This window comes from Pantherophis guttatus, chromosome 7, assembly GCF_059756535.1.
Source record: "Pantherophis guttatus breed Tessera chromosome 7, ASM5975653v1, whole genome shotgun sequence".
NCBI classification, from domain to species: domain Eukaryota; kingdom Metazoa; phylum Chordata; class Lepidosauria; order Squamata; family Colubridae; genus Pantherophis; species Pantherophis guttatus.
In genome coordinates this window covers 78,378,615-78,397,338 of record NC_142069.1, presented here as the reverse complement: position 1 = coordinate 78,397,338, position 18,724 = coordinate 78,378,615, and the positions used below count along the sequence as shown (strand labels likewise).

Sequence of the window (18,724 nt, the reverse complement as noted above, 5' to 3'; positions counted from 1 at the left end):
GAATGGCTTCATTCTGATATGTTCACAATCTACTTTCATTTAAATTCTCCTGAAATGCTTAGGAAAAATCGCAAAAAGGAGTATACTCCAATAAAAGATACCACAATATATTGCTGTTGATGGCCAATTATGTTTTGTTTTGGTTATGAAAACAATTATGTTTTCTGGGAATTGTAGGCCTGCATAAAAGACTTTTTTCTATCTTGCTTGTAATTGAGTATGATAACATCAATTAGTCAAGTTTAGTGTTCTCCATAAGCTTCAGGTCCCAGAAGTGGAATCTGAAGCAAATTACAGATAGTCCTCGAATTACCGGCATTGTTGCATAAAGAACTCTCTGACAAACTAAATGGAAAGAGGAATATACAGCTAATACAGAATAACAGCAAATAGCCTGAATCTTCAAAAACAGAGTCAGGAAAGTTAAGACTTAGAATAAACTAAGATTTGCAACAAATGCCAAAAATAATTTTAAAAATATTCTTTCAGCATGTAAAAAGCAGGGGTGAAATCCAGCAGGTTCTGATAGGTTCTGGAGAACCGGTAGTGGAAATTTTGAGCAGCTCGGAGAACCGGTAGTGGAAAATTTGAGTAGTTCAGAGAACCGGCAAATACCACCTGTGGCTGGCTCCAGAATGGGGTGGGAATGGAGATTTTGCAGTATCGTTCCCCTGCCATGCCTATTAAGCCACGCCCACCAAGCCACGCCCACAGAACCGGAAGTAAAAAAATCTGGATTTCACCACTGATAAAAAGCAAGAAAAAAATTCAAGGAAACAAATGAGTCCACCAATGGGAGAAGATGGCAAGGAGGTGACAGATAGCAGAGAGATAGTAGAACTGTTAAATTTCTCTCAGTTTGTCAGAGAGTTCTTTATGCAGCAATGCTGGTAATTCAAGTAATGTATATGGAGAACACTCAAAGGAGAAGATTCCAATAAAAGATATGAGAATATATTGCTTCCGATGGCCAATTATGTTTTGTGATGGCTAGTTGTTCTGGGAATTATAGTCCTCAATAGAACTACATCAACATGGAGGGAAGCAGGCAATAGTAGCAGCTGTAAGAGGGATCTAATTGTCCTAGTAGACCACTATTTTAGTATGAGTGATCAATATACTGCAGCTGCCCAAAAAACTCCTGCAGTCCTATGTTGCAACAGCAGGGCAGACATGATGATAACAGACATGATAAAAATACTGGAAGACAGTATTTCAGGAGATGTTTCAGAGAAGAGGGCATTGACTTATTCTCCAAAGCAGCAAGTGGAACTAATAGGTGGAAGATCATTAAAGAGAGAGCGAACCTAGAACTAAGGAGAAATTCCCTGACGGTGAGAATAGTTAATTAGTGGAATGGCTTATCCCTGGAAGTCATGGGTGGTCCATTACTGGAGATTTTGAGAGAAAGACTGGACAGCCATTTGTCCAGGGTGGCATAGATTCTGCTTGACCGGGATTAGACTAAAAGATGTCCCACGTCCTTTCGAACCCTATGCTCTGTCCCTATTCATTTACTGACATGCGAAGATACAGTGGCATTAAAAAAACTGATTTACAACCAGTCCTTTGTAGCGTTCATGGGGTCATGTGACCGTGAGTTGGACACTCGACAACCAGCTTGTATTTATGATGGTTGTGGCCTCCCAGGGTCACTTGAATATCATTTGTGACCTTCCAACCAGCTTGTCAGCTTTGGAAGCCATATTAGGCCGGAAGCTTCCATGCTGCCACCTTCTCATGTGTGGGAAAGTAGGAGGGGGGATTTAGTAGAGGGGTTGTCTGTAGACATAATAGCATTCTTCCTGTCGGTCAAGGTCAGGGCGATCATGCATCTGGAGAAGGAGTAGTGGGACAGCGGTTGATTGGAGCATGTGATTGACTGAGGAATGGGGGGATGGTTTTGGGGGTTTTGATTTACAGGTTTAGGTTTATTTGGATTTATATATCGCCCTTCTCCCGAAGGACTCAGGGCGGTGAACAGCCAAAGATAGAACACATACAATATAAAATTTAAAAACAATTTAAAACATATTAAACAAATTTGGCCCATACTAATTAAAACACCCCCTTTTTAAAAACAAATTAAAATTAAGCAATTAAAAGAGGCCAGCCCAGCTTGTTGGAATAAAAAAGTCTTGAGGGCACAGCGGAAAGTGTGTAAATCTGGGATCCTCCGTATCTCCGGGGGGAGCTCGCTCCAAAGGGCTGGTGCCCCCACAGAGAAGGCTCTCCCCCTGGGGGCCGCCAGTCGACACTGTTTGACTGACGGCACCCTGAGGAGCCCCTCTCTGTGGGAGCGTACTGGCCGGTGAGAGGCTACCGGTGGCAGAAGGCGGTCTCCTAGGTACCCAGGTCCTAAGCCATGGAGCGCTCTAAAGGTGGTAACCAATACCTTGAAGCGCACCCGGAAGACCACTGGTTACTGAGGGAAAACCCGAACCTCTCAGATTCAGGTTTTCCCAGATGTTCCAGTTTACCTATTCTAGTAAATAGAACTTTGAAAAATGATTGCTTCAGAGTCTTTACTTGGAGTTGGGGTTTTTCTGGAACACTGACACAGCTTTTGACAACTGAAGTCAGTGGAGAAAGCCAGATTTATTTAACAACTGTGGCAAAAAGGGTCATAAGATCAGGTGCAGTCCAATGGTAACTCACTTAATAACAGCTGAACAATGGAAGTTCTTGTCCTAATCAAGGTTGCCTGGTAGTCATAGGTAAAGATATTTTGTGGTTATCAACGAATGATTTTTGTTTTATCTAATAGTGTTACAATTTATCCAGCTTTTTGTAATCATTTATATACTCATGTATGTGTCTCATTATTTCTCTTGTCCCTAAATTTTGAGTGCTGATAATTATGGAGTTACAGTCTAACATTATCTGGGAAAACAAGATTGGCAAAAACTGATCTTAGTACCTTTTGGATGGATGGATGGATGGATATATGTATTTGTGTGTCTCTCATTTTTTTTCCTTCTTGAAACTCCATAGCTATTTCGATTGTATTTCTGCATCTTGAAAAAAAAGTTTCTCAAAGTTTACACATGTATAAAATATATCAGTTATGCTACTTACAGTAAAACTTAAAAAAAAAACCCATAATTTTTAATAGCATTTATGTTTTTTATATTGAAATTCTGGCCTCAGTTGTGCTTCCATAATTATAATGTTTAGTCTTTTTAACTTTAGACAGGAGCTGGTAAGACTTATACAATGGGCACAGGATTTGATGTCAATATAATGGAAGAGGAACAGGGTATTATAGCGCGAGCTGTAAAACATCTGTACAAGTGCATTGAAGAGAAAAAGAGTGCAGCTATTCAGCAAGGGCTTCCACCTCCAGAATTTAAAGTCAATGCCCAGTTCTTAGAGGTAAGTCTTTATAATAGAATAGATACTTAAGTATTTGTTTGTAATCATTATCACAGAGTTCCCTGTTGCCGTGTGCGTAAGGAAATAAATTAGATTATTTATTTATAATAAAATACTTTTATTTATCTTAGTTGGGAAAATAGGAAGGGCATTGAAATTTGGTTCATATTGGGAATCTTTGCATCATGGAACAGTCTAAAATTATACTGCTGTAAACACAAACTACACGGTGTCCAAACTTCCCATTCCAATAAACCATACAAGGTTAGTAAAGTATAATTTAAAGTCAAGTAAAACCTCTACAGTATTGATCAGTAAGATTTCTCTTCTCTTTTTATATGCCAAAAAAATAAAACAAGATTTGTCTTGTCTTGAACACGTGCAATTTTGAAGGGTGTTTCCTTTTTTAAATGCCTCTAAATATAGGGTTCAGAATTGATATGCAGAACGTTCAAATTACAGTTGCCTAAACTTATACAGCTTCATACATAGGATTCTCACTTTTTTTTGTCAAAGTAGCAATTTGAATGTGTACTGTATGTGTATATATATATATATGTATGTATGTATGTATATCTGTACATGTATACCAGTAGTGGGTTTCAAATCCCAGCGCTACCGGTTCACTATTGGGAGCGTGCGGCGCTTCTGCACATGCACAGAAGGTTCTGTGCATAAGCAGAGCATTTTTTATGATGTCTGGGTGGGTGGGCGGAGCCTCCCACCACCGCCACTACCAGTTCGCCCGAACTGGGGTGAACCAGTAGCAACCCACCACTGATGTATACATGCAACACACGCAAACAGATACTATGCATACATTTTGCTATTGAAAAAAAACTAATGCAATTCCAGAAGTTAAAATTGACAATTATATATCAACCTAATTGAATATTAGTTGGGTATACAGTGTTAGTGCATACCTGATATTCTTAATTGAAAGCATTGGATTGAAGCTTTTTGGCTCGTTATCTAGGGAAATGTAAAGATAAATGCACATATTAATGACCTTTTGATTCTTTGATTTTGGTTTATAAATTCTTTGGGATTTAAATTGTTGCTACCATATTTTGCAGAAAAGTGGTAGGCTATGACCAAATAAAAACATTTTATTGCATTCTCTTTGGTTTTTGAAATAGATTTGCAGTTGATAATTAAAATGTTTATGATTATTATTAGAATAATATCTGGAATCCAGAAATAAGATTTGAAAATATTTAAAATAATAGAAAAAATATTAAGTAAATATAATAATATTTTTAGAAAAATAAAATACCATTAATTTTCAGCATCATGGAATTAACAGAAAGACTAAAAATAAGTGAGGTTTTTAAATAAAAAGATGGTGCAAAGCTATATTAAACAAAAATATATTGAATTCATACCACTAAATAAGCAGATTGGGATGTTTTATATGACATGGATGATACAATTCTGTATAAACGATAGAGCAAAGGTAAATTTATAATTGTATTTATAAATGCTGCAAGGAAAATCAGAATCTTCTACTTTGTTTTTTCTTTCTTTGCTTTTACACTTTTAGCTTTTTTTAAATCTCTTTTTCCTTTTTTTATACTTACCATATTTTCCGGCGTATAAGACGACTGGGCGTATAAGACGACCCCCAAATTTTCCTGTTAAAATATAAGGTTTGGGCTATACTCGCCGTATAAGATTACCCCTCTTCCAACGCACACCAAATAAAAATTAAAAAACATCAACTGGCTCACCCACAATGTAAAAGCAGCTGTGCTAGACCCAAAATGGCCCCTGCAACAAGCAGGAACCTCACACAGCCACAAAAAGCCCAAAAAAACAACTTTCACACTTTACACACACACAACACAACACAACACAACACAACAGGCTCACCCACAATGTAAAAGCAGCTGTGCTAGACCCAAAATGGCCCCTGCAACAAGCAAGAACCTCACACAGCCACAAAAAACCCAAAAAAACAACTTTCACACTTTACACACACACAACACAACACAACAGGCTCACCCACAATGTAAAAGCAGCTGTGCTAGACCCAAAATGGCCCCTGCAACAAGCAGGAACCTCATACAGCCACAAAAAGCCCAAAAACCCAACTTTCACACTTTACATACACAAAATTCCACATACAGCTTTGTGAGATTTTGTGTGTTTGTGTAGTTAGAATGAAACACTACAAAAACACACTAAATCTCAGAAAGCTGCACAAATATTATTTTATTTTATTTTATTTTTATTTTTATATGAAAGCTAAATTTAAAACTTCCTAAACTTTAAATGGCTAGTTCTATAAAAGAACAACTAAAAAAAACCCCAATTAACTATTTTTTTAAAGCTCCCAAAGGGGAAAAAAACTTACCCAATAGAACAGGGGTCTCCAACCTTGGCAACTTTAAGACTTGTGGACTTCAACTCCCAGAATTCCTCAGCCAGCTTTGTTTTGCTGGCTGAGGAATTCTGGGAGTTGAAGTCCACAACACCCTGCCTGCTGATGGAATGGATTCAGGCAAGCGAAGCAAGGCAAGCGTTGTGACTAGCAGCTAAGGTAAGCAATCTGGAGGGGGAAAACTTTTTTCCTTCTCCATGGCTCTGGCGATCCCAGCTGAGTTGCCTGATTAGCAGATTGTCAGAGCTTGGATCGCCAGAGCCATGTGAAAGGAGAAAAGTTTTTTCCTTCTCCATGGCTCTGGCGATCCCAGTTGAGTTGCCTGATTAGCAGATCGTCAGAGCTTGGATCGCCAGAGCCATGTGAAAGGAGAAAAGTTTTTCTTTTACATGGCTCTGGCGATCCCAGCTGAGTTGCCTGATTAGCAGATCGTCAGAGCTTGGATCGCTAGAGCCATTTAAGGCTCGTCAGAGCCTTTAGGACTGGTCTGCCTGGTTACAGGAGAACGACACCCGGCGTATAAGACGACCCCCGACTTTTGAGAAGATTTTCATGTGTTAAAAAGTCGTCTTATACGCCGGAAAATACAGTAGGTTGTTTTCTTTCATGGATAGATGAATAATGTCAAATCTGCCAATCTCGACAGATTTTTATTTTAGTTTTTCTTAGTGTCTTTTTATTTTATTACTTACTCTAAATAGCAGTAACCACTTTTAAACAGGTAGTAAAAAGATTGATTTTAGATTGGAACCTAAAACTTAATAGATAAAAATGAACAGATTCAAAAACAAAATTATATTCCCAATCTCCAAAAGGCTAGAACAAAACTACCTTAAATTGCACTTTTGAGAATAGTGACTGGGGATAAATATGCCAAGTGCACGAAACTAATAATGGAAATTATTCCTGCCGCACTTCCTACAGAAAAGAATTCTGTATGTTGAAAAGAATTAGTGTTCTGCCCCAGCTACGGACCCCAAAGAACGCAGCACACACAAAGTCTGTACAAACCTTAAATCAGTCTTTTTCAAACAAAGGCTGTTAATTAACTTTCTTAACAGCCTACAAGAATCCAAAGATTAAATAATCGTAATCTTACTATTGTTGGCAGAAAGCCCAGAAGCAATTTGCAGAGAACTAAGATTAAGGCGCGACGGAGAGTGAACAAAGTTGTTCCCTGCAAATTGCCTCAGTCGTCATCTTTCCTTAAATAGGCTAAGGGAGTGGCCAATTAGCCCCAAGCCTTACTCTCGAGGAGACCTCCTCCTGAGGAGCCACTCCTGCCTTTTGGCAGCTCTGCGCGCCCATGCATCGAGAAAAGGCTCCTCCTCTTCTTCCCCTTCACTTATGGGAGCTTCTGGAGGTTCTGAAGGCCCTGGTTGAATCCCCGCCTCTGGCACCACATCTTCTCCAGCCTCCTCATTGTCTGACTCGAGTGCCAGCTGCACAGGCTGCTGGCGCAGCACCAAACTAGCCTCCTCGCTGTCGGAATCAGCTACTAGCTGCACAGGCCGCTGACGGGCCACAACAATTAGTAACCTTGAAGTGATATTTGGAAAAATGCATCTAGATGAGGGAGTTGAATAATTTAATTAAAATCAGCTGCCTTCTTACACTTATTAATATTTCTGTTTTTTCCATGAGAGCAGTTTGATGTAGTGGTTAAGGCTCCAGGCTAGAAACCAGGAGACCATGAGTTCTAGTTCTGCATTAGGTACAAAGCCACCTGGGTGACCTTGGGCCAGTCACTCTCCCTCTTCCCTTAAAAGAGGCAATGGCAAACAACCTCCAAAATCTTGCCAAGAAAACTGTAAGGATTTTTCCAGGCAGTTCCCTGGAAGTCCACAGATTTGAAGGCAACCCCAAAAGACTTAGTAGTATACTTTCCCTCTAGTGACATTTTTTTGAAATTTAAGTTATAATTCGAAGGATTTATTCTTTAATTGTTGCCTTTTATCTTTCCTTCAAGAAATGAATCGTGAAGAGTTTGATTATTAGATTACATAGTTTGACCCCGTCATTGAATTTCAAAGCTTTTCTCTTCTTAGTCTTCTTTAATTTAAAGGGGATTTTTTTTTCCATAATGATAAGGCTTTTTGCTCTCATTTTGAATTAATTCAAATTAAATATAATTACACAATTCAATATAAAAAGCAATACCTTTCTTAGGCTTATACTTTACAGAGTAAACTTCTTAGGAGGCCTGTTATGAATGATGCATTTAGTTAGTTAACTGTTGAATTCTATTAAATGGCTTTTTGCTCTTAGTAACATCATTTCTCCCTATTGATTTAGCTTTACAATGAAGAAGTACTTGACCTGTTTGATTCAACACGTGATATTGATTCAAAGAACAAGAAGTCAAATATCAAAATCCATGAAGATTCAGCAGGAGGAATATATACAGTGGGAGTCACAACACGGACCGTGAACGCAGAATCCGAGGTGCCCGTGTGCAAAATAACACTATTTCTTGAAAACAACCAAAATCTTTAATTATTGATATTTCATTTTTCCTTCCAGGAAATTAAGTCAGCACACAGGATTGCTTTCATTTTTATCCTTGTGTACTAACTTTAGAGTGATAATCTATCATTGGCTTAAGTCACCAAGGGAGTTTCATAACTTTTATTCCTAGTCCAGCACTTAGTTATACTGGCCAGCAACCTTAGTAATATTGCGTTTTACTCTCTTCTGTTTTGGATACTTTAATTAGCTTTTTCCAACTTTGCTCCAAAAGTACCAAACTCAAGTTCTGTTATTTCTGCTGCTGTGGAGAAATGCAGAACAAAGTAAGATACGATAATAGCTTGCTGTGACAATTTCTTCTGAGCATGTGAGAAATGAAGCAGATTGTACCCTTATTTGCTTTAGCTCTTTTCTGGTTCCCCGTTTCCCAGGCTGTTGCTGAAGTTACATTAAATATTCAAAGCACAGCCACACGGAACACAGAGAGAGAAGAGAGGCACTACAAGGGGACATTGTTAGCATACTTGGAGTTACTATAACAACATAAGGTAGCCTTCTATTCACTGGAAACTGATCTATTTTTGCACTCCTGAGATTTAGCTGAATCCAGTATGTTCTGTGATAACATCTGGGGGAAAAAGCCTCCTTTATATATCCCTGATAATTAATTATACGGTTCTGTAGATATCCACTGAGAACATAGAAAAGGTCGCATTACTTTTCATTCTGCTGGCACAGACCTCCTGTAAGTTTGGGAATGGGATGGAAGCAGTTGAATAGGTTACAACAATTTCTATTACATCATTTCAAGGAGTTATCCAAGGTTTGCTTTAGCACAGGGGTGTGCTAAACTCACAGCGTCAGGGCAGCGTCCCATGACATATCGGGACTTTCCCCCGGAGGTCGGAGATCTTACGTATTTCCGGGGGCAGTTCATTCCACAGGGCTGGGGTTCCCACAGAGAAGGCCCTCCCCCTGGGTGTCGCCAGCCGACATAACTTGGCCGATGGCACCCTGAGGAGACCCTCTCTGTGGGAGCGGACTGGCCGGTGGGAGGCTATTGGTGGCAGAAGACGGTCTCGAAGGTACCCAGGTCCTATGCCATGGAGCGCTTTAAAGGTGGTAACCAACACCTTGAATCGCACCCGGAAGACCACTGGGAGCCAGTGCAGCTCGCGCAGGAGGGGTGTCACGTGGGCACAACGAGTTGCGCCCATAACCACCCGCGCGGCCGCATTCTGGAGATTATGGAGGATAGCAATGGTTTGGAAGGATGCACAATTAAAAACATTGTTCCTAAGAATCAGGAAAAAAATCAATATAAAAATAGGATGGATTTGATTTAAATCGAGTTGATTTAAATCACAATTTAAATCATGATTTAAATCACTAGTAAAAAGGCTTGATTTAAATCAACTCGATTTAAATCATAATTTTTAAAGAGCAACTGTCATCTCTGCTACTCCTTTGACTCACTGTTGACTCACCGATAGTCCCAGTGTTGCAGAATATACAGCCTCATGCTACATAACTAAGCTCCATTTCATGCTGACTAAACTAAATTATTTATGTATCTTAAGTAGAAAACTATCTTACGATAGATTTTTACCCCAAAAGTTTTTTATTAAAATAAATTCAATAAAAATCAAAAAAATCCGATTTAAATAAAAAAAATCTGATTTTTTGATTTTTTTAAAAAAAATCATTGATTTTTATCCATCTTGAAAAATAGTAAGTTTTTAACAATTCCACATTGCTAATACTAATTGGTTCTGACACGTGCGTATACCTTTAAAAATGTTAATCAGTCACTCTTTTCCTGCCCATTTGTACAGATGATGCAGTGCTTGAAGCTGGGGGCTTTATCTCGAACTACTGCCAGCACACAGATGAATGTCCAGAGCTCACGTTCACATGCCATCTTCACTATCCACTTATGCCAGACTAGAGTTTGTCCGCCACTTGATGCTGTAGGTATCTAAGGAAGTGATGTGGAGTCTTTTATTCTAGGAATATCTTTGCATCCAAATTTAATGAATAAGAGAGTTATGTGGTGTTTGTAATGTCTTCGGATCTCAGAGGTCATTACATGAACTTGGTATACTGGGAATATCTTTCAGCTGTATAAATCTTATAGCATATATTTAAAAAGAACATGCTTGGAATTACTTTATTTATTAATCTTCCCATCTCGTACAGAGGTGACTCTACCTTACAATAATAAAAAAACCAAGATGAAATATGTTTACTTCTTTTCTTCCAATCAAGGGCAGTTCACATGCAGCAAATCACTGTGTCCAGTTCTGGTCATCACAATATAAAAAGGATGCTGAGACTCTAGAAAGAGCGTAGAGAAGAGCAAAAAGGGAACTCTGGGGGAGATGGAAGGTTTAGAACTAGGAAATATAAATAAAGTAAAACAAAGATAATAGGGTCTAGAGATTAAACTGTGCGATGAATTTATTTATTTATTTATTTACTTACTTACTTATTTACTTATTTATTTATTTATTTATTTATTGGCTCGATTTATATGCCGCCCTTCTCCGGAGACTCAGGGCGGCTTACAATGCGTTAAGCAATAGCCTTCATACTTTTGTATATACCTGCTTAGTAGGGCTTTCGCCCCCCCCCCAAAACGGTGTTCTTTTTTATACAAAGGCATCTTATTGCCCCCACAATCCGGGTCCTCATTTTACCTACCTCAAAAGGATGGAAGGCTGAGTCAACCTTGAGCCTGGAGAGATTTGAATTGCAGTAATTGCAGGCAGCTCGTGCTACTTAACAGCACTTTAGTCTGCTGCGCCACCAAGGCTCTATGGTTAAGGGAACTAGGTATGTGTAGCCTAGTTCGTGATATCTGTCTTCCAGTACCTGAGGGGTAGTGACAGAGAAGAGTGGATTGACCTGTTCTTCAAAGCACCTGAGGGCAGGACAAGAAGCAATGGGTGGAAGCTTGTTAAAGAGAGATCCAACCTGGAATTAAGGTGAAATAATTAATTATTATTTAATTATTAATAATTAATTAATTATAATAAAAAATTATAATTAATAATGAGAATAATTAATCAATGGAACAGCTTGCCTCCTGGAGTTGTGGCTGCTCCATCGTTGAAGGTTTTCAAGAGTAGACTGAACAATCATTGTCCAGAATGGTACAAGGTCCCCTGCCTTGAGTAAGGGATGGACTAGAAGACCTCCAAGGTCCCTTTCAGCCCTATCATACTATGATCTTATCTCTGACAAAGCCCATATATGGGTAATTTGAAGTATTCCAAAAGCAGTTTTTCAGATGCTTTTTGTCTTTCGTTGTCTTAAAGGTTATCACAAAGAAAGCCAAATGCAGAAATACAACCATCTGTGATTTTTAAAAAAATGTTTACTTATGTGAGATCTCTCTGTTGGTATTTTGGGCAGCATGGTTTTATTATAATTTGGTATAATTCTTTTTTTCCACAGTATAAATGTTTTTGTTTCTGTTGCTTACTGTAGGACAGTGTGACAGACAACAGAATAATGATGGACTCCTCTCAGATGAATGAGTTTGAAACTCTTACCGCTAAGTTTCATTTTGTGGATCTGGCAGGATCAGAACGATTAAAACGTACAGGGGCAACTGGAGAACGAGCCAAAGAAGGCATATCTATCAATTGTGGACTTGTAAGTTTAAATTCCTGTTTTACCTTTGAGTATTCACACTCAAAAAAAGGTGATGCAGAAATCTATAATGTAGAGAATGAGCCTTTTTTTGATAAAGTCACCCAGCTGGCTTTCATGCCTAAGGCAGGTGTTGTCGCCTGTCGGCAGCTGAACACAATGTTGTGGCCCTCCAGCAGCCGAATCAGATGAGGTGTGGGAGTCAGGGTCAGCATCAACGCAACCTGAGAGCTCCAAGGGAGAATGGAGCTGTCAGAGAGAGAGAGACAGAGGCGGAGCCTGGGCCGTCCGTCAGCCCTCAGACAGAGAGTGAATGGCTCCGAGGTCTGGAGGTGGCTGAGGAGGAACAGCTGGGCCCAGTACCTGATGTGCAGATGCGCAGAAGGTAGAGGAGAGGAGAGCAGTGGAAATCTGTGGGCTGATCCTTGGGACGGAAGAGCCACTGCTGCTAGCGAAGCACCATCTTAATTCGAGATAAAAGGCAGGGGGCGGAGATGAATAGGTGTGGCAAACAACTATTCATCTCCCTGCTGGGCAGACTTATTAGCCTGTGTAGAGAGAGAAACTTTTTGTCGGGGATGCTGGCACTCCTAATAAAGGAATCATTGATTTAAATACAGAGGGTTTGTCGTGTTTGGGGAGCTGGGTCAGAACAGCAGGTCTAGAATTTAGAGCCATGGTGGTGCAGTGGTTAGAATGCGGTATTGCAGGCTAACTCACTGCTCACTGCCAGAGTTTGATTCTCACCAGCTCAAGGTTGACTCAGCCTTCCATCCTTTTGGTAAAATGAGGACCCAAATTGTTGGGGGCAATATGCTGACTCTGTAAATTGCTTAGAGAGGTCTATAAAGCACGGTGAAGAGGTATATAGGTCTAAGTGCTATTGCTATTTCCTACTCCAAAAAAACCTGAAGCATTTTTTTTAAAATTTGATTTATATGCCACCCTTCTCCGGAGACTCAGGGTGGCTTACAATGCGCTAAGCAATAACCTTCATTCTTTTGTATATTTATACAAAGTCAGCTTATTGCCCCCACAACTGGGCCCTCAATTTACCTACCTTAGAAAGGATGGAAGGCTGAGTCAACCTTGAGCCTTGAGTATATGGGAAGAGATATTTTCCTCACAGATTGTGCCACACAGCTCTTGAGCTATTTGATTTTTGGTATTGATGTTTTGATTTCATTTGTGCTTACATATGTCTGTGAAGGGATTTTTTTTTTTTTTGACCAATGAGATTTTTATATTTTCAGTTGGCGTTGGGCAATGTAATAAGTGCACTGGGAGATAAGAGCAAGAAAGTGACTCATGTACCATACAGAGATTCAAAATTAACACGACTATTGCAAGATTCTCTTGGAGGGAATAGGTATGACCAAGTATTTAATTAAATAAATCTTGTTTGAAAGGAAGAATGAAAAACTTTGATTGACTTGCTCTTGTTTTGACTAATAAGCACGAACGGATAGATGCTTATATCTGCATTTAAATATTTTTTGTACTTTAAAGAAATGTTAAATGGCAGGATTCTTTTTATGACCTTGTAAATCATACATTGTATAGCCATTTTAAGAATAAGCAGAAATAAAACTGGTTTTAAGGAATACAAATAAATTATTTTCTTTTTAAAAAATTACAACTTCCAATGAACATAGAATAATAGAGTTGGAAGGGTCCTTGGAGGTCCTTTAGTCTAACCCCCTATGCAATTTCAGACAAATGATTGTCCAGTCTCTTTTTGAAAGCTTCCAGTGATGGAGCATCCACAGCTTCTATAATACAGCCAAGCTATTCCATTGGTTGATTGCTCTCAGCGTTAGGAATGTTTCCCCTTAGTTCTAGGTTCCTTCTCTTCTTGGTTAGTTTCTATCCATTGTTTCTTGTCTTGCCTTATGGTGCTTTGGAAAATAGGTTGACCCAGTGGTGAAATTCAAATTCTTTTACTACCTGTTCTGTGGGTGTGGCTTGGTGGGCTTGGTGGGTGTGGCTTGGTGGGCATGGCAGGGGAAGGATACTGCAAAATCCCCATTCCCACCCCACTCTGGGACCAGCCAGAGGTGGTATTTGCTGGTTCTCCGAACTACTCAAAATTTCCGCTACCGGTTCTCCAGAACCTGTCAGAACATGCTGGATTTCACCACCCCTTGTCTTTGTAGGAGTCCCTTAAACATTGGAACACTGTTATCATGTCTTCCCAGTCTTTCTTTTCATTAGACGAGACGTACCCAATTCCTGTAACTGTTCTTTGTATGTTTTAGCCTCCAGCCCCTTAATCATTCTTGTTGCTCTTCTTTCCATTCTTTTTTCAGAATCTTTGTTATATTGGGGTGACCAGAACTAGATTCAGTATTCCAAGTGTGGTCTTAGCAAGGTTTTGTGAAGCGGTACTAGGACTTCATGTGATCTTGATTCTGTCCTTTGGTTAATGCAGCCTAGGATTGCACTGGTTATATGATTGCTGCCACACACTGTTGGTTCATATTTAAGTGATTGTCCACTAGGACTTCAAGATCCCTCTCACAGTTACTGGCATTAAGCCACGTTTCACCTAGTCTGTATCTATAGAGTTGGGCTTTCTTACCTAAGTGTAAAACCTTACTTTTATCTACGTTGAATCTCATTTTGTTAATAGGGCCCAGTGTTGAAGTCAGTCAGGATCTTTTTGGATCTTGAGCTTGTCTTCTGGGGTGTTAGCTATTCCTACCAGGTTAGTGTCGTCTGCAAATTTGATGAGTTCCCCTTCAATTCCCTCTAGATCATTTATGAAGTTATTGAAGAATACTGTGCCTAAACGGAACCTTTGGGTACGCGCTTATTTCTTAGATCTCATTTAATTCAAAGACTTAGCTTTCCTAACTTCATCTTTGCAGGTTTGGACTATTCGTTGATATTCCGCCTTAGCTGTGTGTCCCTCTTTCCATTTTTTGTACTTATTTTTTCTCTCTCAGTTGGACTCAGAGTTCTTCGTGCAACCATCCTGTTTTTTTCTTGTTTTTCTTTTTTAGTGGTATTAAACTGGAGTGGGCTTTTATAATCATATTTTTCAGTTTCCCAAGCTTCTTGAGTCGATTTCCTCCATTGAATCCTTCCCAAGCTCTCTCTGAGTTCGTTAAAATCAGCTGTTTTAAATTCTAAGATATTGGTTTGAATGAGACAAAATAATATTGATTAGGTTCCGTTTTAAGATTTCAAGTGGTGTTTTTCCTTTGAAAAAGGAAAGAAACCCAGATAAAAAAAACTACCTAGATTTACAACGATTGGATGAAATTTCTGTCATAACTGTAATGTTATGTTGTTATGTTATAAATACCTTAGCATTTTTGTTTAAAATGGGCAAAGGTAGATAGATGGGCAGATGCCTAATGTTTAATTCCATTACATTTGTAAACTAAAGTAGTAACTAAAGACATTGAGATTTGTCTATCGTGATCTCTTACAACACCTTGTTTCCTATTACTGTTTTCAGGGTTCAACCGTCCCACTTTTTATTTCAGTCAGTGGAAAAAATCTCTTCTGACCATTCTCCTAATTGTATTTTTTTAGTGTTATAATAGCAAGGGGAAATGTAAGATAGAAAAATAAATAGCTTGAGTCATATTGTGGTGACCCAAGATATTAATTTCCACATGTAATTATCAATTTGAATTTTCAGTAATTAGTAATCTGCATTTAAGTTAACATTTAATAATTACAGGTTATCACATGCAAAAACATCTCACCATTGGTTATTTGATTTTAATATAATAATGTTCCCTCTGCTGCTCAACAGCAATCAACATGTACAGTAGTCGTCAATATAATTACATCTACATGGAGGGAAACATGCAGTGGGGTACCTGAAGGTTCTGTCTTGGGCCCAGTACTCTTCAACATCTTTATAAATGAGCTAGATGAGGGGATAGAAGGAGAACTCATCAAATTTGCAGCTGACACCAAGCTGTGGGGAATAGCCAACACTTTAGAAGATACACTTCAGATTCAGAAGGATCTTGACAAACTTGAACACTGGGCCCCATCCAACAATATGCAATTCAGTGGTGAGAAACGTAAGGCCTTACACATAGGCAGGAAAAACCAAATGTACAGGTATAGAATATGTGGTACCTGCTCAACACTAGCAACAATCAGAGATCTAGGTGTCCTAGAGAATGTCCATTTAAGTATGAGCCAGCAGTGTGCTGCAGCTGTGAAAAAGGCTAATGCAGTCCAATGTTGCTTCAATAGTTTCAAGATCATGAGATTATGCTGCACTGGTGAGACCACACTTGGAATACCTCAGTTCTGGTCACCATGATACCAAAAGCATATTAGGACCCTAGAAAGAGTGTGGAGAAGAGCAACAGGTGTGATAAGGGATCTGGAGGTTAAACTGTACGATGAACCATTGAGGGAACTAGGTATGTCTAGTCTAACAAAGAGAAAGACTAGAGGGACAGGATAACTGTCTTTCAGTACTTGAGCGGCTGTCATAGAGAAGACGGGGTTGATCTATTCTCTAAAGAAGGGGTCTCCAAACCCCAGTCTGTGCACCGGTACCAGTCCAAGGTCCGTTGGGAACCAGGGCCCGCAAGCAGGCAAGCACACAAAGCTTTATTTGTGTATGTGCAGGATTAGGCAGCACATATGAAACCATCCCCTCTCCCTGCCAGTCCGTGGAACCAGAAGGGTTAGAGACTGTTGCTGTAAAGCCTCAGGGATAAGGACAAGTAGACATGGATGGAAAAACATTGAAGAGAGATCCAACCTAAAACTAAGGAAACATTTCTTGACAGTGAGAACACTTAGTCAGGAAAAGAGCTTACCCCCTGCAGTTGTGGTGCACTATCACCGGAAGTTTTCAAGAAGAGTCTGGACTGCCATATGTCCAGAATGGTACAGGAACTCCTGCTTGAGCAGTGGGTTGGACTAAAAGACCTCCAAGGTCCATTCCAATTCTATTATTCTATGTTCTGTGTTCTAAGTTTCTTGCAAAAAAAAATTCCTTTGAAATACTTGAGTGAATATTGGAGGTTTTAGCTATGAGGCTATCTAGGTGATAATAGTGTTTTTATGAGTACTGTATCTCTGCATGTGCATTTTTATTGGTTATTGCGTCTTTTTAACATGCTATTTAAAATGCCAACAAAGAACAACATTCTGGAGAGGGGAATTCTCCAGAAATTCTACACTTTTCAGCTCAACTCAAATACTTTTTTCATTTTGTTGAGAAAATGCAGTCATGATTTGGTTTATATATGAAATCTAAATTTAATGGACCAATTGCAGAGGAATTGTGAATGTGTTATTCCTGATTTGCCATCAAATCTGAGAATATGTAATTGTAATTATTATCACTTTGTACAGTAGCCTAGTTACAAAATGACAAGAGATTTCTGTCAAGATTTGGTCTCTTCTACCAAGGTGTTGTAATTAAGCTTTTGTTTATTAATGCTTGGCAAGCAATATGTTTTTAATTACTTTTAACAGTTGTTTCCAAATGATGAATAGCAGCTCTTTTTCACCTCCAGCCAAACAGTCATGATAGCTTGTGTAAGCCCTTCCGACAGAGACTTCATGGAAACGTTGAACACCTTAAAGTATGCAAACAGAGCAAGAAATATCAAGAATAAACTGATGGTTAATCAGGACAGGGCTAGTCAGCAGATCAACGCTCTGCGAAGCGAGATAACTCGATTGCAGTTGGAACTCATGGAATATAAAACGGTAACATCCTTTTTTAAAAAAAGCAAATTTATTATAATTATCTTTGCTGTAATGTAATGTGAATAATTACACTTTGAAACGCCTCAGTTGTCCCCCTCCCTCTGCCTTAAGTCCCAGAGTGAGTTGCCTTAGGACTGGTAGACAGGTTTACCCAGTGCATTCCATTGCATCTTTTACCTTTGAATCCAAGGTCATCATTTTTATAATTCTAATTCCTTTCATGTTCCTATCTGTTAAAAGGCCCAAGTTGCAAGGAAGGAAAGAACGTTTACAATTCACAACTAGTAGAAATAAAAGCACAGATAGTCCATATTTAGCAGCTTCTTTGTTTAGCGTCTGTTTGCTTGCAGGTCTGTAAATTGAAGTCACACATTTTAAAGTTGGCAGGGCTGAAAAACACTAGGCGATAAATCTTGAAAGCTAGATGGTGCTGTCAAGATTAAGACACTCGGTTGTAATTTAATTTTTGGATATATCCAGTCAAAGACAGTATCATCATCATCGTCACCTCCCGGATCGACTACTGCAATGCTCTCTACATGGGGCTGCCCTTGAAGACTACCCGGAGGCTTCAGCTGGTGCAGAATGCGGTCGCGCGGGTAGTGATGGGATTGTCCTGACACTCTCATGTTACACCCCTCCTGCGGGACCTGCATTGGCTACCGGTTGCCCTCCGGGTGAGATTCAAGGTCCTGGTAATTACCTATAAAGCCCTACATGGCTTAGGCCCGGGGTACCTGGCGGACCATCTGCGGCCAGCGACAGCTCCCCATCGCCCGGTGCGCTCACAGGGAGGGCCTCCTTGGGGTCCTGTCGACTAGACAGTGTTGCTGGCGACTCCCAGGGAGCGGGCCTTCTCTGTGGGCGGGCCTACTCTGTGGAATCAGCTCCCCCTGGGGCTCCGGATGGCCCCTGCCCTTCGCTCTTTCCGCCATGACCTCAAAACATGGCTATTTGGCCTGGCCGGATTGGATTGAAGGGGTTTTTTAAAGGGGATTGTATTGGTTTTTTATATTTGAATACTGAATTTTATGTGTTTTTTATTGTTGTGAGCTGCCCTGAGTCCTTGGGGGAGAGGGCGGCATACAAGTTTAATAAAATAAAATAAATAAATAAATAAATAAATCATCTGTGGAA

General features: G+C 39.6%; 1 protein-coding gene across 13 annotated transcripts in view; it reads left to right on the top strand.

Moving 5' to 3' along the window:
* Window positions 1–18,724, top strand: part of KIF21A (kinesin family member 21A) — a 106,814-nt gene that overhangs the window by 35,315 nt on the left and 52,775 nt on the right. For all 13 annotated transcript variants that reach the window (XM_060684104.2, XM_060684103.2, XM_087874271.1 and 10 more), the window contains exons 3-8: window positions 3,193–3,375; window positions 8,054–8,203; window positions 10,063–10,197; window positions 11,720–11,887; window positions 13,138–13,253; window positions 17,392–17,587. In XM_060684104.2, coding sequence (XP_060540087.2) covers window positions 3,193–3,375; window positions 8,054–8,203; window positions 10,063–10,197; window positions 11,720–11,887; window positions 13,138–13,253; window positions 17,392–17,587 — 948 coding nt within the window. The remainder of the gene's footprint in view (window positions 1–3,192; window positions 3,376–8,053; window positions 8,204–10,062; window positions 10,198–11,719; window positions 11,888–13,137; window positions 13,254–17,391; window positions 17,588–18,724) is intronic.